At 34.5% G+C, this 24,726-nt stretch overlaps 1 protein-coding gene across 2 annotated transcripts in view; it reads right to left on the bottom strand.

Annotated features, from left to right (window-relative positions):
* Nucleotides 1–24,726, bottom strand: part of LCLAT1 (lysocardiolipin acyltransferase 1) — a 150,521-nt gene that overhangs the window by 92,504 nt on the left and 33,291 nt on the right. For both annotated transcript variants that reach the window (XM_016136076.2, XM_016136075.2), the window contains exons 2-3: nucleotides 12,501–12,669; nucleotides 3,358–3,556 (exon numbers count right to left, since the gene is read on the bottom strand). In XM_016136076.2, coding sequence (XP_015991562.1) covers nucleotides 3,358–3,556; nucleotides 12,501–12,665 — 364 coding nt within the window. In that variant the 5' untranslated portion in view covers nucleotides 12,666–12,669. The remainder of the gene's footprint in view (nucleotides 1–3,357; nucleotides 3,557–12,500; nucleotides 12,670–24,726) is intronic.

Below are 24,726 nucleotides of genomic sequence, written 5' to 3'. Positions count from 1 at the left end.
CAATTTGATATCACAAAGTATTATATTTCCGGCTTTGTTCTTCTTTCTCGAGATTGCTTTGGCTATTTGGGGTCTTTTGTGGTTCCATACAAATTTTAGAATTAATCTATTTTTGTGAAGAATTCCATTGGAATTTTAATAGAGATTGCATTGATCTTATAGATTGCTTTGGGTAGTATGGACATTTTAATAATGTTCTTCCAATCCATGAGCACAGAATACTTTCTGTTTATTTGTCTCTTCAATTTCTTTCACTAATGTCTTAACAGCTTTCAGTGTACAGATCCTTCACCTCCTTGGTTAAATTTATTCCTAGAGATTTTATTCTTATTGATGCAATTGTAAATGGGATTATTTTCTTAATTTCACTTTCTGATAGTTCATTATACAAAAATCTATTGTTTTTATACCCTAATAATGATTTTGTATCCTGTAACTTCACTGAATTCATTTATTAGTTCTAAGTTTTTTGGTGCAGTTTAGGGTTTTCTATATAGAATATGTCATCTGCAACTAGTAAATGATTTTACTTGTTTTCCTGTTTGGATGCCATTTGTTTTTTCCTAACTGCTCAGGCAAAGACTTTTAATACTATATTGAGTAAGAATGGGCATCCTAGTCTTAGCCCTGATCTTAGAAGAGAAGCTTTCAGCTTTCACCACTGAGCATGACGTTAGCTGTGGGCTTGTCATATGGCCTTTATTAGGTTGAAATATATTCCATCTACACCCCAGTGTTGAGAGTTTTTATCATAAATGATGTTAAATTTTGTCAAATGCTTTTTCTGCATCCATTGAGATAGGATTTTTATCCCTCATTATGCTAATGTGGTCTATCACATTGATTTGCAGAACCATCCTCGCATCCCCAGAATCAATCCCACTTGATCACACTGTATAATTTTTTAATGTATTCTTAAATTGAAAAAGGAAGAAGTAAAACTATCATTATCTGCAGATGACATAATACTGTATATAGAGAACCCTAAAGATTCCACCATAAAACTATTATTAATTCAGTAAAGAAGCAGGATACAAAATTATTCAGAAACTGACATTTTTCTTACACCAACAACAAACTATTAAACAATCCCATCAAATTTATGATTGCATCAAAAATAAAAAAAAATATATCTAGGAATAAGTGATAATCTGTATGTGGAAAACCATAAGACATTGAAGAAACTGTAGAAGATACAAATAAATGGAATGATATACAGTGCTCATGGATAGGAAGAATTAACATTGTTAAAATGTCCATACTACCCAAGGCAACCTACGGATTCGATATAATCCCAACTGAAATACCAATGGTCTTTTTCACAGAACTAGAATAAATAATCCTTAAATTTATATGTAACCACAAAAGACTCCTAACAGTCAAAGCAATCTTGAGACAGAACAACAGTGGAGGTATGCTACCTGATATCACACTGTATTACAAGGCTATAGGAATCAAAAAAGCATGGTATTGGCATAAAAACAGACACAAAGACCAACGGAACAGAACAGAGAGCCCAGATAAACACCTACACCTATATGGACAATTAATCTATGACAAAGGAGGCAATGTACAATGAAGTAAATGGTGATGGGAAAACTGGACAGATACATGCTAAAAAAATTATTTTTGTATAGTGTAAGAAAGCAGTCTAAACTCGAAATGGACTACAGAATTAAATTAAGACCCAAAACCATAAAACTCCTAGAAGGAAACAGAAGCAATAAACTCTTTGATATTGCTTTTAGTAGTATTTTTTCTGATATGTCTCTTCAGACAAGGAGACCAAAAGAAAAATTAAGTAGGACTACGTCAAACTACAAATTTTTGCACAGTGAAGGAAACCATCAACAAAATGAAAAGACAACCTACTGAAGAGAAAATATTTGTCAATACATCAATAAGGGGTTAATATCCAAAAAATACAAGGAACTCATACAACTTAACACCAAAAAAAAAAAAAAAAAAAAAATCCATAACTAATCCTATTAAAAAGTGGGCAGAGAACCTGAACAGACTTTTTCCCCAAGGGAACATGCAGGTGGGCAATAGACATATAAGATGCTCAACATCGCTAATTATCAGAGAAATGCAAATTAAAACCACAATGAGCTGTCACCTCACACCTGTCAGAACAGCTAGCATCAACAAACAAGTGTTGTTGAGGATATGGAGAAAACAGAATGCTTGTGCATTGCTAGTAGTATTATAAATTGGTGCAGCCACTATGGTTAAGAGTATGGAGTTTCCTCAAAAAATTAAAAAAAGAACTGCCACCGCTGAGTATTTTTCCAAAGCAATCCAAACCACTAATTTGAAACAACGTCTGCACCCCTATATTCACTGAAGCATTATTTATAATAGCCAAGATATGGAAGCAACCTAAGTGCCCATCAACAGACAATTAGGTAAAAAAGAGGTGGTACATACATACACTGGAATATTACTCAATCATAAAAAAGAATGAAATCTTGCCATTTATGACAACATGGATGAATGGACTTAGAGGGTATTATGCTCAGAGAAATAAATCAGAGAAAGACAAATACAATATGATTTTACTTATATGTGGAATCTAAATAAAAACGAAAAACAAACCTGAAACAAACCCAAAGATACAGAGAACAAATTCATGATCGCCAGATTTGGGGTGGGGATGGGTAAAAAACTGAAGGGATTAATAAGTACAAATTGCCAATTAGAAAATCGATCTCAGGGATATAAAGTACAGCACAAGAAATACTGTAATAACTGTGAACGGTGTCAGATGGGTACTAGACTTATCGAGGTGATCATTTCATAAGTAATATAAATGACTATTCAATATTGTATACCTGAAATTAATATTCTAAATCAACTATAATCGAAAAAAACTTTTGAATTATAAAAAGAAAATATCAGCACCTAGAATAATGCCTGGAACTAACAAGTATTCAATTTATATGTATTAGATGAATGTGAACATATCATTCCATTCATTGAAAATTTTCATTTCAGGTACCTAATCAGCAAAAGCCAGTTTATGGCCTAAATTACCACAAGCATGATATGCAATAAGAAGTTACTAAACTATTAATTCATATCTTTCAAACTGTCAGTTCTTCTGGAACCATAACCACTTTCTTGAAAAAAGTTTATTCTCTTTTAATATAAGATGTTTCAAAAAGATTAAAATAATCTGTTATCATCCACTAAGAAAAAAAAATGAATTGGTAATTGTTTTTATGCTAGTGAGGAAAAAATGGGAGTGGCTTTCACACTTACAAGTAGAGTTTAGTAAGTTATTCTGCAGTTTTAGGGCAGGTACAACACATGTAAAATGAATGAACAACTTAAAATAATCTGTAAATAACCTACCAAATCCAGGAATACTTTTGAGACTGGCTTTGAGGCAAATTTTCTCCAATCTGAGGTAGCTATATCTCATCAGACAATTCCACAGGAACATCCAGTCCATTCTTGTCCGATGATTCATGATAATGACACTTCTTTCTCCAGGAACAAATGCATCACCTGTTATAATCACTTTTACACCAAACACGGTCTCCAGTAATGCCTAAAAAAGATAATAATATACATAACGATTCAAAGTTAGGATTTCCCATAAGTAAATTTTATCATGTCCTATAAATAAGTCTTCTGATTTCTAAAAAGTCAAAAATATAGTGTTTTCCCTGATTCCTATAATAAATCAAGAAAAAAGTTATTCTGGAAGAATGAGAATATGAAGGTTTGTTTCTATTTTTAGTTCTACTAACTTAAGTTTCTGGCAGTTTCCTAACTTTCAATTAAATTTTCAAGATAGTAGGTTAAAAAGAAAAAAGTGGAAAAGGTATATAAGATTCCACTGTATAATTTTCTAAAGCTATAAATATATGATTACTACATTTTTTTCTGGAAAGAATAGTCAAATAAAATCAACAATGGATATAGGGCTGAGGGAACAGAAAGTCAAATTTCATTTTATACTTGTCTGTATTATTTTTTTAAAAACAAATGCACAGATTTGTTTAACAATATATAAATTAAAAATAGTTATTTTTACTAAAGTGCTATGGCTGTAGCACCTACGACAGTGCCTAGCACACAGAAAATGCTCAAATGTTTGCTGAATTTTTAAATTAACTTTTCTGATGGCCAGCATAAAATATGAACAAAATACTTAGAAGTATATTATAGACTGAAGTTCTTAAAAGAAAAATAAAAAAAACCTTGATTACTGATTTCGATCCTTATTTAAATTTTCAAACAACTTACATGTAACAAATTTACTAGTTATCTACAACAACATGGATGACACATAAGCATAATGTTGAGAGAGAAGCAAAGCAAAAAGTATATACAGTAAGTGTCCGTATATAAAACTTTTTAAAACAGTAATGGAGATATTTTAGGAGTAAATAGATAGGGAGTAAAATTATAAGGAACAGCAAGGAAACAACTACCTTTTAAGTCAGGTTAGTAGCTACTTCTACCAAACGGGAGGGCGTTGTGACCGGGAAGCTAGGTAGCTTGTGGGAGGGCTGGCAATGTTCTATTTTTGACCTGTCTGATAGTTATACTTTAAAAAAATTTATTATTAACATGTGGATTTATGTTATATTAACTTTTCACTACATTTGTTATATTTCACACAATAAAACTATTTTAAAAAATACAAAACAGGACTTCAACAACCTAAGAATAGGACCAAGAGAAAAACAACTTAGAAGAAATGTCAGCTAAAGGAAAAAAATTTGAAATGTTATATGTCCAAAAAAGTACATAATTGGAGTGTTAGGATCTTAACAGAATAAAAAAAAGATCACTTAGGCTAACATAGCTACAGATACCCCATAGTTACTTCCCCATTAAGTTACTTCCCAGGACTGAGATTCACTTTAGGGCCTGGGTATTTAACCTGGAATTTATCAAGTCCAATAAGGAAGGCCTTCAAGAAGTCAATAAATTTGTACCCTTCTTGAAATTGTATATAAAAATATGGGACTGTGTGCACAAATATATTGCTAGGCAAAATGCTTGCAGTTTTCATCAGATTTTTAAAAGAGTCCATAACCACTCAAATAATTATAACCCCTACTCCAAAGTCTCTGAGAGATTAAGACCCTTAGAAGGCTTCGTGATGAAAAGGATCAGGGCAGAGTCCTATAGGCTTGGACCTACAGTAAAAAAAATATTTCTTTTTCTACTGGTAAGTGTACAGGACCATCAACTATCAAAATAAATCACTAAATTTTATGACCTGGCCGAGAGAATACATATGAAGTCACCATCCAGGGTTAATGTGGATCAGCTCCACTTGCTTTCCAAATGATATACTCTTCAAATTAGCAAAGACTTGAAAAAGCAGGATATCCTTCCCTTAACTGATGGAAAGAGGAAGTTAACTATTCATCATGTGTTGTACTATAGAACAAGTTTCAAATCGTAAGCCTATAAACCTGAAAGCTTAACTCTAATCTTTTAAGTGCAATTTCTAATGCAAGGTTCTTATGGATCTCAAAACAATCTTTTGCTTTTCATTACAGAAAATGTCAAAATAAAAAATCCCAGACTGTTTGCCCAGGAGCATATCATGCGGTATTCTCTCCCTTACCATCCAGCGCCCTATTACAATATGCCTGAAAGTTATATATAACCTTTTGGGCAGCCTAGATCCTAAGCTCACCTTAATCATTTTTAATACCAGACGAGACATATCTAGTCAACTTCATTTACAGGTCCTGCAAGGCAGGATAACAAATATACCACACAGAGTTAGTTGGAATGTCTATAAAGAGCTCCAGAATGCAAATCTAGATTAAAAACTATAAAAAGACACTATTCTCATATCTGTCCTATTTCTCATATAGAAGATAGTTACAGCAATAAGAAGCTAACCTTATAAAATTTTATAATGACTTATTTTATTGACCTAAGAACTACAACTCTCATGACTTTTGCCTAATTGGACAAAGATTTCTCCTAGAGTTAGAAATACAAAAGCAATTTATGAGGATCTTTTACATTCCACTATTTACTACCTCCAAGTGTTCCACCATGTTTGAAAATATTAAAATGAGAGGTTCCCCCCATGATCGCACAGAATCGGTTTTGCCATCATGCTTCATGCTCTCATTTATTATTCCAATAGATCTTTACTTAGTCTGAGGTAAGAACAACTCCTGTGATGTTCTTCATTTCCATGTCTGCTTTGTCTTTTCAGACTCAGTTTTGGCCCTGCTCCTCAACTCCTTGAGCATTTAAGACTTTTGCAATCCCAAGTCATTCATCGAACACCGAGCACCCTCTTTCTTAAGAGAAGCAGTCTAGACAGAAATTATATCCATTAGCCTGTGTTTGCTGACATCTGTTTTGTTCCAGGACTGAAATGGAATCAGCAGGCTGTGGAAGAGACTTTTATCCTAAGTGGAGAGTTAGAAAATGACATCTAACTTCCTAAGTCATGATTTATGATGAAAAGACAGAACTCTCAAGTAATTTTCATAATCCCAGATAATTAGCTAACAATCGAACTGTTGGAAAGCCTCAATTTTTAGAAGCAAAAACTGCTCTGGGCACATGCGAAGTTTGACCCTGACAAAATTATACTAAATAAAACCATCCAAAAATCAAATGAACCAAGATATGCACTCTCCATTATAGAATTGCTCCAAGAGAGACTGAAGGATACTCCACAGACTGTTCTAGAAGAGATTCTTGCACATACGGATATGTTAGACGTGGTGAACTCTAAGTCCCATCTAACTGTAAGACTTAAAGATTTTACTACAGTACCTCATTTAACACAGACAATGTGTTCCTTGAAAATAGTAAGACATTAAAAATTTTGCCAATGAAACCATTTTAATGCACAAGAGAAGCTTATAAAAGATCATTTTGTGATTATTTCTATGAAAAATAATCTAAAAATAATCTAAAAAAATAGTCTAAGTGCATTTACTCTAATTTATCTTTAGTGAAAAGTTATTTTTAACTGTTTGAGATTACTTACAATAAAGTACAACTATTATAGGAAAAAATAATGAAATTCCTTCTGAATAAAAAATGAGCTATTCTATTTACTTCAAAGTAAAAACTCCTTTAGCATCTTGTAAAAGTATGAAATAAATGGTCATAGAAGACAGTTTTTCTTCATTTCGTTGAGCAGAGATGTTCACTATCTCAAAATTGGAACATCAATTTTCTATAACCTAGCTATAAGGAATCAGCTCCAATAAATTTCTTAACTGAGAGACTCTCTGCCTGATATGCTGTTACTAGTGAACAAGGTATTAAGTTAAACAGCTGGGTAATAGAAGTTTTTTTCAATTATATACCAATATAATACTACAGTGGTGGTAGAATATTACCTATGTGTTAAGTTCTCAAGTCAAGTAATGAAAGGTCAGGAGAGCTAAAATTATCCTTGAAAATCTCACAGGAAGGTCCCTCACAAGAGACTAGAACACTATCAATAAGTCTAGCTCAGCTAATTTTTTCTAAATATTAGACTGGATTTCTCCAGCTGACCATTAAATGAAGTGATTGGTTTACGTGTTTCAAACACATGAATTATACTCCACACAGGACCACTCACATTTCCCATTTTATCTCACATGAAGCAGAGGTTCATGGGAAACCCTACATTTAAGAATTTCTCTTTCTACCCATCCCTCATCTATCATAGTATATAATTCTGTGGTAACAGTACTAGTAATAGCAGCACTAGAAGCAGCACTGTCAGAGTTTGTCCAGTAAAATCCAGCATTTCACCCGGAATACATTTTAATTGTGTCTGTGAGTGCTCAGAAAAAAACACTACATTTCTCATATTACGGTGTTTAGCTGTTCTCATCAATGGGTGAACAAAAGCAATATGTATACCTTGTAATTCACTTGTCTAACAGAAATGTGCTTGACCTGGACTTCCTCCCTCCCCACTGACTGCAGGGTGGGGTAAAGCATGGCAGTGTCCCGTCTAGACCATCTAGAAGAGGATGATGGGTAGAAGGAATCTGAATCCTTGGTGACATCAAGGAGCAGAGCTACTCTGCCAACCTGCACCTGACGGTGAACAAAGTTCTACTATATTCAAGCTACTGTATTTTGAATTTTCTTTGATAGTACAATTTTAACCTACCTCCTAAAACTCATACAGTAGCAAGCATTTACTGCATACTTTACAAAGCCTGTATTATTATCTCATTTAGTAGTCACAATAACTCCCTGAGGTATGTAGACAGTATTAGCACCTCCTTTTATAGAGACGAAGAAAGAGAAGTTTAGAGAGGCTAAGTAATTGAGCCAAGTTCAAATAACTAGAAAGTGTAAGGACAATAGTGAAACCGAATGTCTGTCTCCAATGTAGTACTCTGCTTATGTTGGCTCTCCAAAAAAACCAGATTGATTTGATAGTATAAAGCATTACATTACAATGATTTCTACCAGTGTACTAACTACAAGAAAATTCTTAAAACTCTAAAGGTTTTTAATAGAGAAGTTCAGCCAAAAATATGTTACTCGTAATCAAAAGATTATATATATATATATGATGGAAAACTGATGACATTAAAGAAAATGAAGTGTAGTAAACAATATATGTCTGTTATCAAAAAATCATTTACCTCTAAATGTTTGCTTCAGAATTAGCTATGCTACGCTGAATCCGGAATGAATCTCAAAGATCATCTACTCCAATTTCCTTATTTTATAGATAATGAAATAAAAACCTAAAAATTTATGTAAATGACTTGGCAAGTTAAACACTTTCAAAACAAAATATCTCTGGTTTTATTAATGACTATAAGTGGAAATATTTAACATTTAGACAGTCTGTAAGTGACTTTTTAGAAGAATCTGTGATAGTTAATCTTATATGAACTGAAAATATGCTTATTTTACTTAATATAAATATTTTATGGAGAAATGCTCACTTTGTAAATCAGGGAGTGATAGTGGGTAGGCAATAACACAAGCTGAATATTTTATATTAAATGGTATGTTTGCAGGCTGCAATAAAACACTGGACTCCATATCTTTAAAGCTGATTTAAAAATCTAACTAAGAATTAATGACCTGGGAAATCAACTTCTGTCCTCTAACACAGGAAGCAGATTTTTCAGTCAAATGAAAGTCAGAAAAGAAGCTAGTCAAGCTGTGTAAAAGTAGAAGGACTATTATCTCCATAAAGACAGAGGTCATATCTGTCCTGTTCATCTTACATCCTAGCAAAATGCTTGGCACATGATGGTCACTTAATAGTTGTCAAGGATCCTGCTGACTACTTTTGCAATAAACAAAAGTGACAAAACATCCTTCTATTAGGAAAAAAAAAGAAATTTGCCTAAAAGAATAAGGAGGATCCATACCATAACATAGGAATTGTACAAAGTTTCAATGCAAAGTATTTCCTACAGGAAGGAAAAAAATAATAGTAAGGACTGTGAGTGCCGCTTCCAGCCCTGACTCAGTAAATGGTACTAGGTTTACCGCCCAACTGACTCAAAGGCAAATATGGTCATAATGAATAAATACATGAAGAATCTCAAGAAAGCAGTGAAACCAACAGAGAATCCAACATAAATTCTAGGATTAAAAAGTATTTTAAATAGAAATCCACTATATGAAGACAACAGCCGAGGAAAGGATCAGTGAACTTGCTGTGCTGTCTGACACTATAAGAAATCTTACATATAATTGCAGTCCCAAAAGGAAAGAGATGCAGCCAGAAAAATACATGAAAAGATATGGCCCAATCTGGAGATAATAAACTAACCTACAGATCTAACAAACCCAATGAACACAACGAAATAAACAAAACTACATTTAGCTATACCATAATCGAACTGCTAAAAGGAAGGACAAATATAATGAGAAATCTTGAAAGCAGCCAGAGAAAAATGATACATTACATAAAGGGAAGCAACAAGATGTGTGATGGCTAACTTTTAATAAAAAGCAATGGAAACCATAAAACAGAACTTTAAAGTATGGAAAGAAAAAAAAAATCATTCCAGAAATTTTATAGCCAGCAACACTATCATTCAAAAATGAAGGCAAAATAAGAAAAATTTCAATTAAGTGAAAACGATTCGGCGACAGAAGCCCTCACGAAAGCTAAATGAAGTTCTTCAAGCTGAAAGGAAGAGACACTACGTGGAAACTCTAATACACGAGAAGAATAAAGAACACTAAGACGGGAAAATCTTTAAGTAAGAGACTACACTTTTTCTTCCAATTTCTTTAAAAGACACAACTATTTAAAGCGAAGCATTATAGCTGCGTTATGAAGTTAACTGTGGAAGTGGCTGTAACGGCAAAGGCGGCACGAAGGCTGTCAGGACGAGTGCGCTGCGCGGTCACGAGCTCTTATGTTTTACACGACTTGGTAAAAACTCTAAGTGGACTGTGACACATTAAGGAGACATTAATCCCTAAACCGCAACTGAAAAAAATTTACACATATGGAATTGTCTTTCAAAAATGGAGGCGAGAACACTGCACGCAACCTGCTTTATGAAGCCGGCAGAACTCTGATGGCAAAGTTTGGGCAGTTTGACCTTGAAACTTCATGTCTGCCTACTCACCCAATAAATATTAACACTTACCTTTTTCTAGGTATTTCAAAAACCTGTATCTTTGACTCCTCTGGCAAAAAATAAGTATTTTTATGACTATTTCTTGCCAACTTTCTTCTTCCGCTGTGAGGAAATCATCACATTACTGAGACATATTTTATCACTAGTCATCAGTTTTTCAGATTTTTTTTTCTCAAGTCAAGCATTCCTGGCTTGAAAGAACTCCAAACCTCCTTCTTTTGAAATAATCAAGAGGTACCGGTGAACTTCTGTTAAGCTTCCGTGTGACCCTGACCAATCTTTGAAAGTATTCCTATCACCTAAGGCTCTAATGGCAACAGACAATCAAGGTTTAATCTCAGATGTGAGTAAATAATTAGCTTCTGTGTGTGACCTTGGACAAATTATTTAACTTCTCAAAGCTTGTATTTCCTCTCCTGTAAAACTGAGATAATGGTGGCACTTGAAAGAGTGCCATTTAGGAAGCTATCTTCCTAAAGCACTTATCACGGTATCTCCCACATAGTGGTCAAAAGCTACGTTCATCATTATCCTTGAGTTTACTTTGATTTTTCCCTTTAACAAAACCTTCTAATTCTTCTCCCAATACCTGAATTAAATACCCAACCACACCACCATTACTGCTGTCTCTTTCTCTGTGCATATAAAATAGACAGGTTCAGTGCAAACAGAAAAGAGGGCGGAGGAAGGAGTGACGGAGGTAGAGGGCCGCTTTTAGCTTAACAGTATCACATTTCATAACAAATATATCTGGATGAAAATTTAAAACCAAATTAACCTTGTAAACAGGGAATAAATGTAATTTGTAAAGTTATTCATCACAAGGTTCCTTTTTAAATATGAAAAGAAGAGTGTACTCTATGATTTATCAAAATTCGATTTACAGGAAACAAGAAATATCTATTCCATCAAGGTAGGTACACCCACCACTGTCTCTGAAAATATTTCCCAATCAATCTCCACCTGAGGGCTCTATTTCATTAGCCTGATACTCTCCTCTCTACAAACATAACAATGGCAGTCTGCTGGAGGAGAAACAGGTAAAGAACAACTTTCAACAACTGAAGGAAGTTTCCTTTCTGGTTTTCCCTTTAAGGTACTATGTTCATTATCTCCACTATAAAAGGTCCATAAACCAAGTAACACTAAGTTTTAGATGTTGCTCAGGAAAGAAGACACAGAATACTCTCAAGATATACAATCTAGTCAAGGTAAAGGCAGGTGCATACACATCGCTCCATTTTTAGAAAAGGATGAAAGCTTCCTCAGTCCCAGACAAGGCAGGAGTCTGGACTGGAATCTTACGGCAAGTCCCCAGCTTAGGATGAGAGGGAAGTGTGCTCAGAGCAGCATGCACCAACCTGGCAGAGAACACCTGGCTGTTCTAAGAATCTGCTACACATTCAATATGTATACAAAATACCTTACAGATGTTGTGAACCTAGCCCACAGCTGGGCAATCACTTTAATCCTAAATTCTATGATCACTAGGAAGAATTAAAGTGATAACATCAATATCGTAAGTTTAAAAAATAGTTTGCTATCTAAAATTAATTATGCCATTGCTATGTAAAATAAATGGAACTGTAAAATAAAATTAATGATGCAAAAATACTTCAACTGTATTTGTGTATTTTACTGTACATAAAGCATACCTCAATGAAGGAAAACAAGAAGTCATGAAAATATGAAAGAAATTCAATTTCTATATATCTCTTAATTAGATATTTTACTTCAAGGATATAAATTATTTTTATTTCTCTCTAGTTTTTACATTTCCCCCTTTAAATTCTAAAATGCACCTCTTATAACACAAAGGACTTAAATCTAACATTTGACTAAATCTGACACTAAAAAGGAAAAATCAATAGGTTGAGCCACTTTAGTCCAGACAGTCTCCTCCTCTGGTGTGTAACTTACCACAGGAAGTGTGAGCCAGGTTGCCACGATGCGGTTGTTGATCCAGCGATACCAAGATGGGTTTACAAACACCAAAGGTAAAAAGGGACCCAGCATGAAAATGCTTCCAAAAAAGCTTCCTCCAAACAGAGTGAGTATAAAGTAAATCCCTTTCCATGACACCATGATTCTGAAAGATAAAAATAGGATATATTTGTTACTATATGTATAACTAACTGCCCATACTCAATTTTGGAATGATGCTAATAATTTTCAATTATAGGGCTACAGAAAAGGATCTGATAAAGGATATAAGAGCTTGAATACCATGTAACCCTCTTACATGTCCTACAGGTTTTAACAGGTTTATACATTAGAAATTGATACTTTCAAGAAAGTATAAATAATGTCTGACCTCCAAAAATAAAGCTGCCTCATTTACAAAGCCTTTGTTTTTTCATCTGTTTCTTAGTATTAACATAAACCTGTACATTTACCTTTCCAGGATGTAAAAATCTTAAAACATTCCACATAAGTTTCTAAGTACAGAATTCTCAACCCTTACTTCCTTTTATACACCCCCCCCCCCAAATTCCTGCAATGCTGCTGCTCTATTTGAAAACCCTGTAACTACCTTCTCCTATCTACTGTTTGTTTCCAACTAGCCGTTAGCTTGACCTCTTCAGACACCCCTAAACTCCCTGATGAGCAGGGCTTAACGATGTATTCATACATAACTGCACCTCCTGTCTGCCCACGCCCGCCCCACCTCCCTCTTAAAGGATCAGGCAGGCTTCTTCCTCACTTACTATACTATCTCACATCTGATGTGATTATAAGAAAAAAAAATTCTAGTTAAAGGATCTCAGATACAATCTAATAAAATGTTTTCATTTTACAGTGATGAAGCTGAGGGACGAAAGACTTAAGATGACTTTCCTAACTCTACATAATCAGTTAGTAGCATCAATTCTTTTCTGCCTTCTGCTGCTTCTTGCAAAGGGGATGGAAACTGAGTCAACTTTTAAACACGTATTTATACACAGATTTAAATAGATATAAAGGGTATCACATGAATATACTGGGATTACTCAGACCAAGCCTAATCTAACACTATTTTCTATTCTACTCCTGTTTCTTCCCTAACCTCTCAATCATTTGCTCAATTAGTCGATAAACATACAAAGAGACTCCTACTATGTGCCAGGCACTGTGCTAGTCCTTTGGGGATACGACAGTGAAGACAGTGACAATGACAGGCATACCAAGCTCTCACAAACCTAATGGTCTCTCCATCCCCTTATGAACTCCTCCCTGGCCCTGCATTTAACTGAGCCCCATTCTATATCGTCTTTCAAGTCTCAAGGGTTTGCGAGACAAACTTGGTTAAGAATTATGCTAGCTACACACTCATTTAGAGTAGCTGAAATTTATTTTAAAAACTAGCAATATCAAGTGCTGGCAAGCACGCAGAGCAATCAGAACTCAAATGCATTGCTGGGGGTTATGAAAATGGTATGGCCACTCTGGGAAACAGTCTGGGCAGTTTCTCAAAATGTTAACTGTACATTTACCCAGCAATCCCACTACTGAATATCCAGGACAACTGAAAACTTATGTTGACACAAAAACCTGTACATAAGTGTTTATAGCATCATTATTCACAATTACCCAAAACTTGAAACAACCCAAATGCTGATCAGGGGGTGAATGGATTAACAAACTGTATAGCCAAAGAATGGAATACTACGCAGCACTAAAGATGAATTACTGATACATGCAGCATCTTGGGTTAATCTTGAATGCATTATGCTGAGTGAAGGAGATCCGACTCGAAATGTATGATTTCTTTTTTACTGTATGATTTCATTTATATGACATTCAGGAAAAGGCAAAACTAGAAGAGGGGGAAACAGATCAGTGTTGAGGGTGAGGAGAGGGTGTGATGTGAAGGGGCAGCATAAGGAAAGTTGGGGGGAGGGAAGCGTTGAGGAAACTTCTGTTTCCCAATGGCAATGACAGTTATAAGACTGTGCGGTTGCTGAAACTCACAAAACATGCCTTAAAAAGTTACTTTTTTTATTGTATGTAGATTAAAATATAAATTAAAAAAACATGCAATGCAGGCTTTTTAGAATATGCCAGACACTGTTTCGTGGACCTTATGTGTGGACTTGTTTACACTCCCAACAACCCCACAGTAATGTACTTTCATTACCCCACCTTTTATAGATAAGGATACTGAGGCACAAGGTGGTTAAATAACACGCTCAAGATTAACAGAGCTAGTAAACGGCAGAGCCGGGATCTGAATCCAAGCAATTTGGTGTCAGAGTCCATGCTCAGTCTAAGATGCCACATTATGCTTATTTTTCAAGAACTAGATTACACTTTAAAAACGATTAGTCTATAAGATTAAAATGTCACAATTCTAAACAAAAAACATTTAATACCTCGTACAAAAATTATTCCAAATTTTAGAAGTTCACAGGAACTAAGTGAGGGAACCTAAAGCCTTTCTTACCTTAACATCCCCTAGCATCTAACAACGTACAGCACACAAAACCGGAGGCGGGCCATGGATGAGGGTCCCCAGCTTCTGCTGGGGGAAAGTCTGGTTATATAACTGGTAAATTAAACAAATATCTCATCTTTTAAAATCCTGTAAAATAAAGGCCCCATCACAGATAATCACAAACACTGCAATTTAATATTTTTGTGCATTCCTTATATAATACTGATGACATTCTCAAAAAAAAAAAAAAAAGCCACTGAAAAAGGAATAATCACAATTTTAAAATGGAGCATCCATTTTATTACCAAAAAACAGAGTTATAGAACACAAAACTGTTGATCATCTTGAAAAGCTATACTTCAGTATAACCCAAGAACTAATTTTTCCCATAGGACCACTTCCCTATGATGAGTTAATAAGATCTCTTACCCCACTTACTTCTGAGCTCATAATGTGATTCTGATTCTGACACTTGCCAAAGCTATCTAACCAGCCATGGTTCAAATGATTGCAATACCAAACAGACAAAATAGAGTACAGGAACCAAAACATAGCCCACCTGGACTTCTTACTCAGTTGCATACATTATTCTTAGAGTACGACAATGTAGGAGGATGCTCTTGGACAAGGATTAATGAGATATCCAGTGGGGATATCTATAGTTCCTTGCTTAAGAAAGAAACACATTTTTATTTCATAAAATCTTAGTGATTTTATTGACTCAACGATTCTAATATTAACTAGTATTGTTCTTATAGACTAATACCGAAGGAATGTATGCTAATAAATTATTGCAATTCAATGTGATACATACTATAATAGACGTATCATTGAGGTATGCAACAGGTGTTAAAGATAGAGCAAAGTAAGGCCAGATGAACTGTGCTAAAAGAGATTAATGAAGACATTAGACTCTTGGAGGATGAGAGTTTGGGGAAGGGGAGAGATGATTCCAGGCAGTAACACAAAACATGCAGAGTCACAGAAATCTGAAACAGCATGGCTTAAGCAGGGAACTATAGCTCATATTAATGAGGTATAAGTTGTAAGAAATCACTGGCGAGTTGTAAGAAATCACAAGGGTGCATGTCCTAGGGATAAAGTGCACACACCCAGCCCAAGAGAGCCACGCTAAAGATGTGATACCTTTAGCATCCCACCATGGGTGTGGGGGGGGGGGGAAACAAAGGCAGATGATTCGTGTTTCAGGATGTTAAAAATGATATGGTACATATAAGCATGGACTCAATCAGTATACACTATTTTATTAATATTAAGAGCCTTAAGAACAAAGGGCTTCTCTACCCTTTAAAACATACAATGCATGGGGCATGTGGCAAAAATCCCAGCACTGATAGATGCTGCTACCAGAGGTCTATGAGCCAGGATCATGTATCCAGCTCCACCACTCAACCTGACCACATAACACAACAGAGACTTTTACAGGTGAGGAAGTTGGGGAAAAAAACACTCTCAAAGGTCTACCTTTAGAGCACCTACTATTTGCCAGGCACTTTATGGGAGGCTCTCGATATTTATATATTTAACACCTACATATTCAACTATGCATGAACAAACCAAAGGTTCCTGAGGTAAGTAATCTGTAATTTTGCTAAAACTCAAAGCTGAAATTTGAATACTGCAAGGCTGATGTCTAAAACCAAATCATTAGGTAGAAACATCTGGCCAACTGTCCTGTATCCTAATCTCCAAAGAGCTTTATTCTGTTGTACATACTTCATTCACATGCACTCATGGGGGAAGTGGTTATGCCATAATGGAACTGTAAATCAAAGGTTTTAAAAAGATCCCACCAATATCTGCAGTCCTGGCAGATGCTCTCACTGTGGTGAGCCCTTGACTCTGGTTTTCCAGGGCTAATTTATGTATAAACTTGCCCACTATTTTCCCCAGAAAAGGATCTGGTGAACCCACTGGGAAGCTGAGGTCGGGCTATCACACAGACTCTATACCTCTAGGAGTCTTCATCTAATAGTGGTGGTGGTAGACAGATTATGCTTCTCAAGTTTTCAAAAAAAAAAAAAAATTACAAATATATTGTTTAGGAATACATACATCTGTGCTAAAACTTTAAAGAAAAATACTGCACAACAAAAGAGAATAATAGTTGTCATGGTGGAGAGACACAGGAGGCTCCTATATTCTGTTTCCTAAGGATGGTGGCTACTTTTGTGTTAACCGACAATGACTTTTAACACAGCTAGACTTAGACATTTTTGCCCATCTACACACATACCATATATGATACACAGTTCTAATCATATGATATATTAGCAACAACAAAAATGTTTTTAGTGGTTCCGTCTTTGGTGGCAACAGGGAAGAAACAGAACTTTTACTTTTTAACTCATGTGTTTTTGTTACTTTTTTATTTAAAAACACATTACGATTAAAAATATTTTAATTATAAAATTTTAATACAATAAATCCAGGCTAGGATTATCTTTCTTTGTTATAATCCCTAATCGAATACTCCACCAGAAAAAAAAAAATCCTTGGGAATCAGTTAAGACAAATGAGAAAAGTTCATAATTTTTCCAAGACTACTCCAAAATAAACAAAATGTTGACCTTGAGGCAAAGGACAAAGTGAAATACATAAAATGAAAGCATGAAAACCAATGTCAGTTATTTGCATATATATGCACATGTAATAATTATTGCAAAATGATCACTTAATAATGAAAACAAAAATATTTTACCACATAGCTAAAATATAGCCTGATTATTGAGATTACAATGTGAAAGAATTTAACTGTGTTCATTATTTAAATAATTTAAGCCAAATGCTCTTTATGCACTACTCTTGTAAGCGAGAGGAATACCTTCACACCCAGACACAATCACACTGATCTAGTTTTTTTCGCAAACTTAAGTGAAATATTTATGAGCTAATTAATTTCTTTCAAACTCACCAACACGTTTCCAAACCCCTGAGTACATGTTAATGTGCATGACCTGATTCCATGAACACTGCTGCATTTGAGGGAATTTGGCAACATAAACACATCTGTCTCCCCTGATGAAATGGTATGCTTCTTCATTCCCCAATGAGAACTAAATTTGTTTTCCTTTCAATTCTCAAAAGACAGTGGCTCATAGCTAAATTTAAAATTCAATTCCAGGAGCAAAGATTATGGTTATTATCATCTCCTTCTCTTCTTACAATCTTTTATTTTTATTCTTACTGGCATTATCACATGTCTTTTATTTAATCATTTGGAATTCTTTTAGAAAGCAGACTATTAATTTAAAATAAATTCAAAAGAATGTCACCTTTAGTGATTTTATTCATCTTCACTTGTTTCACTAATTTTTAAAAAGGTCTCCTAAAGCATAGTGTCAAGAAACCGCTAACTGGTTTTATTTTAATATGCTGAAGACAAAAAGATATACTCCTTTAATAAGCAAATCAAAAGAAACAAACAAAAAGAAGCCAAAAAGACAGAACTTGAAACATCTTTCCATATCAATTAAGGATTCATAAGGCAGGCAGGGGAAGCTAAAAGGATAACGTATACAGGTTGCTCTGGCGCCTTCACTTGTTTGGGAAAATGACAGAAACAGTAACAGGAAAGGGACAAACTAGACAGTTTCACACTTCCTGAAGCAGCACAAGAGAATATTTTCCCAAACACAAAAAGAAGGTACAAGGTAAGCAGGCATTTAAAGTAACAGAGTACTTAGACAAAATGAAAACACGGTTTACCAATTTTGATAAAACAACAGTACTGTTAAAGAGCAGAAAGGAGTCAAATCTCAGATCTACCCAAAATGAGAAACTTTCAACAAGCAACGGGATTTCAGGGAAAAAAAGTCTGTTAATCCCGCCCCCTAAGGGAAGGAGGGGAAGGGAGTCCAGTCTGAGAGTTCTTAAACTGTATAAAAACATCTAGGGTTATATAAAACTGACACTACTTCTCTTTTGAAGTTAAATGAGAGAAGAAATTATCTGGATAGTCATAATTCTCTAAACTCTGATGGAATTCTTTTACTTAAAATGTATGCAAAAGTTAACACATAGAAGAGAGTATGTACTGTGTGATTCTATTTATCTATAGTTCAAAACGATCGATAATGTTAGAAGAACGGTTCCCCTGGGGAGGTATGAAGCAGGGGCAGTGACTGGCAGGAGCACCGGGGGCTTCAAGGGCTTTGTAATGCTATTTGATTTGGGTGACGGTTACACATGGTGTATTAACTTTATAAAAATTCACTAAACTGTATTCTTGTGATTTACGCATTTTTCTGTATGAAAATTCAACTATATTTACAAAAAAGTTATATCTGTATGATAATTTAAACTGACACATTATAAGTAATCCATTTCAATATATGCAGTTTACAGGAAGAAAAATAGTCAATAAATAAAATGGAATGTTCAACCTCATTTTCAAGGAAATGGAAATTAAATCACCATTTTTTCCTTACAGACTGGCAAAAATGTCTGTGTTGGTGTTTTTGTCACAGCTGGAGGCAGTATAAATTTTAGAGGGTAAACTGATAAGTAGCTATTATAATATTGAATATGCCTACCATAATGAATTGCTTCTCATGTCTACCCTAGAGAAATACTCAACTGAAAGTATAAAGATGTTTCATTGCAGCACTGTCTGTAACAAAAAACAAACAAACAAACAAAAAAAACCCAGAAACATAATTGTCCATTCATGGGGGAAGGGTTAAATAAACCACGGTACATTCAACATCATAAAACTCTATGCAACAGCTGGAAAGGATGAGGTCAAGCTATATTTTCTAAACTAAACAGCTCTCTAGGACATGATGGTAAGTGAAAAAGAATATACCATTTTTGTAAAGAGGGAAACATATCCCCCACCCCCAGTAAAAAAAAAAAAAAAAAAAAACCTTATGCTATATGGTTTATACAGATAAATATGGTGAACACACAATGCAATATATATATATATATATACACATATATATATGCCTCGCTGTTAAATTGTACACCTGAAACTTACTAGATTTTGTTAATCAATGTCACCATAATAAAAAAAAAATGTAAAAACATAAAAGTCTGCGTAGAAGGATGCACACCAGTGTTACTATGGCTGCCTCTATGAAGATGGAAGAGGCTGTGACTAAGGATAGTGGTCAAAGAGGAACGGACCTTTCTGCAATGTTTTAAAAAAAAGAACAATTTTTCCATTTGATAATTATATAGTAAAAACGAAAGAAAGAAAAGACAAAGGGAGGGAGAAAAAGTGGAAGGAAAAAAGCAGCAGCTTAAGCATAGCCAAAATAAATCGACTTGTCGGTAATGCTGGCTATACCTATTTTTCCATGATCTCATGATCAAAGTTAAAATGATTAAATATTGAGGTACAAATAACCCATACTTTATGGCCAAACTACTGTTCACTGTATTTTACAAAGTAGATTTTTACAAATTAAAAACCACTGAAAACATAAATCAAGATAGGAATGATAAAGTCCCATAGGTAAACTGAAATACACTGGCACCCCAAGGATCCTTCACCTATAAAAGAGGTCACTCAAAGCCATCATTCAATTTATTTCAGAGCATTTATGTCTGTTAACTTGAAGTTTAAATTCGTGTTTTGATTTTCCCTTTAGGGGACACAGAGCTACCCAGTAAAATGTATAATTAAAGAATGGAATGATGGAGGTATACAGACTGTCAGAAAGCAAACAAGGAGTTTACTGAAACTCTTCCTATACATAAAATATGAGCCCAAGAATACATATAGTCTCATAGAATAAATAAAGTTCTAGCCAAAAAAAAAGTTATTTAAAAAGTTAGTGTTACATTAGTAAAAACAGAATGTTCATTTCTGACTATTCCCTTGTCTAGTTAAAAGCATACCCTTAAAGAGAAAAAGGAAAAAGTTAAAGTATCTGTCTAAATTTACCAAATTACTTCGATCATTTCATTTAAACAGAGAAGAACTACCAATGAGAGTCATTCCACAGTCATTAAAGCTCAATATTTGCACTACTAAACACTAAACATCTTCAGGGTAGGTACTGCAAAAAAAGTCTTTACCTTCCTAGGGTATGTCATCTACATAGAGAAAGAAGAACAAATTTGAAAAGAAAGGAGGGACAGAGAAAAGTAATACAAGGAAAAATATATAAAATGACAAATTCATGAAAAATCCATATATATAACCATCAGTTTGTAGAATCTTAAAAGTCTAGAGCTAGAATTAAGATCACGGAGCTTTAAACATGTCTTGGTTTCACAGATGATTCTCTCATTACACCAATGAAGAAAGTGGGGAGGAGGAAAGTTGAGGGACCTAACTTGCACTCATAAGTAGCACAGCCAGTGGTGAAGCAGCTAAGCCCTCCCATCTCTTACCGGCTCAGCGTTATTTCCATTAGAAAGGGATCATAGATGGCTAAGGCAATAACTAAAACATTCAGAGGAATTAAGATGCAAAAGAGAACGACAAAGAGGCCGATCTCTTGACATTATTCTTTATGCTGCACACTGTAAAATGATTGCTTGGTCATGAGGAAATCTGTCCAAAGTCTCAAGATTTCTGTTCGGTTTTGTTTCTTCTAAATTGTTTCTAACAATATGAATTATTAACAGCAAACATTTTTTAAATGAAAATGTCACCGATTTTTTTCCTGTGTAAATGGTAAGCATACGTACTATATTTCAACTATTTCCTGTTATTACACAAGGTTTCCCTATAAGAAACCACATACGCCCACACTGAGTGGAACACTACTATATGAAACCATTTCAGAAAGACAGGTTAGTATACCTCTATTACATCCCTTAGCTTCTATTCAAGACTACTTTCCTTGCTCAAATTATATATTACAGCCCTCCAAATGTTAAATATAGAGTACCATAGAACCCAACAATTCCACTGTTAGATGTACATACCTAATTTAAAGGAAAGTATACGTCCGCACAAAAATATTACTATGTTCATAGCAGTACAATTCATAATAGTCAAAAAGTGGAAATGGCTCAAATACCCTTCATTTGATAAATGAATAAACAAAAGTGGTACAGCCATCTCAGTGGGTATCATTCAACCAAAAAAGGAATGAGGTACTTGATATATGCTATAAAACAGATGGACTTCGAAAACATCATGTTACGTGAAAGCAGCTAGTCACAGACGTCTACATATATGATTTTATTTAAATGAAATGTCCAGAATAGACAAATCCATAGAGACAGAAAAGTAGGTTAGTGTTTCTCCCCTGCTAGAGGCAGGTGGAACAGGTGTGACTGCTAATGAGTATGAAGATTGGGAGTGAAAAAAAGAAATGTTCTAAAGTTAGAGAGTGGTGATGGCTGCACAACTCTGTAAACAGTTTATAAACCATTGCCCTGAATACTTTAAATGGGTGAATTATATGATATGTGAATTATAGCTCAAAACAAAAAAATTAAATTAGCTGAGAGATTACCAAGACATGAATAACTCAAACCAACTCTACCCTAGTAGTTATGAATGCTGAAGGAAGAGAAATTATAAGGCTACCTATCACCTCAGAAATCAGAAATAAGAGTATAGACAGTAAGTAAAGCCAGAGGAAAAAAGGGGGACCAAAAACTTGACAGTGAAATCACTGAAGAGAAAAAAGACTAGACAGAAACACGTCAAAATGTTACCAATGGCTGTGTCTGCACTGTGAAAGTTTTTTTCTTCAAATTGTGCATAAAAAGCATTATTTTACATAATTAAAAAAAAATCCCAACAACATTTACGTCAAAGGGAAAAATCAGGAGCCAGGATTTCCTTACATTTAGGGACCGAATGAAAGTCTTTCACTAATATATCAATCACTGAGGGTGGAGTAAACCACTAACGAGAAGTATGAAATGTGAATTATACAATATAAAGACACTGGTACAATGTTTTTCATATGTAAAAGAGCTGATAGTCTGACATCAATAATTTTTTTTTCCTAATACAAATTACTGGTACTCTATGGAAAGCATAAAATGCCATTGCAGGGCGGCATGTAACAAGTAATTTGACTGGACAAGAAATAAAATGTTTCTCTTCCTGTTTCATACTGAAATTCATCAAAACAACACAAACTGATCACATTTATAAATCCTATAGTTGTCATTACCTTTAATAAGACATGAAAACACTATTATTCTGTGAAATAAAGTCGACTATCATTCATAATATTTTTTCGTTTCATAGATACAAGCAAAATGAAAAAAAATATATTTAAATCAGTTTCCTTTCTACCATCTACTCTTCACACAGCAAAGGGTAGTTTACTCATAGATGATTCATGAAATGTATTTATGGGTTAATAAATCCACTAAAACTGTAAGTTAATGTATGTATGTATGTATGTATGTATGTGTGTGTGTGTGTGTCTGCAGAGAGGGTCCCTAACTTTTATCAGAAAGGTATGTTACTCAAAGAAAGTTTAGACATCACTGCTTTAGAGAAACAACTGAACGGCAGCCTAAAATGGTCTTCTGTTGTAAAGGAATTCTAGAAATGTTCTTAACTCTCAAGAAACTATGCTGTGTGATTTCCATTTATGAAACACATTTATCAAGTATCTGAGCAATGAGGTGGAACCAAGGATAAATCATATATAGTCACTATTCTGGAAAAAAAATTAAGATAGGAAGTCAAAAAATTATTCTGAAAGATAATGACTGTGTTTTGGTTCATGTGTAAATGTATATTTTGCACAAACAATAACAGGGTTGATATCTGGAACATCTGCTTAGTTACTGAAACATTACTTCTAAAATCTTTTTCTTCCCTAGACTTGTAAAAATCAAAATACAAGGGGAGAATGACCCTAGAACTCTCCCCACGTTTTAAAGTGTTTCATGTAGCATGTTCTTACCATTAACAAATGAAAACACAGGTGGAGAAATTAATTAGAATGCCAATAAAAATATTTCATTTGATAACAAAAGCTTGTGAAGACTTAAGAATGGCAATTGATATTTATAGGATTTTAAAAGTTATTTATGGAACTTAACAAATTAAATATTCTGATGAACAAAAGGAGGTAGTTTTCAGAACACCATAACGCATAAAATATGATAAAAGCCATTTCCAAAACTTTATTTTAAAATTACACTGCCTATAAAATCACCTATAATAGAAGTCAGTTGAAAGAGGCTTTAGAGATTATTTAGTCCAATGGTTTGCAAACCTTTTTGGCCAAACCCTTCACTCAAAAAATCTCACCAAGAAGTCTGATATATAAAACAAGAGCGGAACAGCCCTGATTCAGAAATGTCCTTCCCAACCAGGCCTGACTCCTCACCTTGAACAGGACGTTTCCTCTCTAAGGGACATTAAAGAACATCATTCGGAACCAGCAGCCCAGGCAAACCCTTAATATCCCAGATGATGCAATGGAGATCCAGATTCACTTGTCCTTATTGCTAAGAGAATTCCATATCTAGGCTGCCTGCTAGTTTGTTTGTTCCTCAGATGATCAGACTCATACAATATTTTAGATAGAAGGGGCCTTAGGGCAGCCCAGAACGTCTTTCAGTCTGGTCTCTCGTCCACTCTGCCTCTTTTTTCAGAGACTGTTAAAAGATGTAGAAAAGAGAGAAATACTATATAAAGTGCTTTACATAAAATATTCCTAGTCTCACAACTCTGAGAAACGAGTAGAAGTATATCCATTTCACAAATGAAGAAAGCGAGCTCTGAAACATTCAAACATGCCCGGACTCCATAACTGGTAAGGTAGCAGA

Source organism: Rousettus aegyptiacus, unplaced genomic scaffold (genome assembly GCF_014176215.1).
Source record: "Rousettus aegyptiacus isolate mRouAeg1 unplaced genomic scaffold, mRouAeg1.p scaffold_m13_p_7, whole genome shotgun sequence".
Classification (NCBI taxonomy): Eukaryota; Metazoa; Chordata; class Mammalia; order Chiroptera; family Pteropodidae; genus Rousettus; species Rousettus aegyptiacus.
Note: the sequence above shows the minus strand (reverse complement) of the source record. Positions and strands in the feature narration are given on the sequence as shown.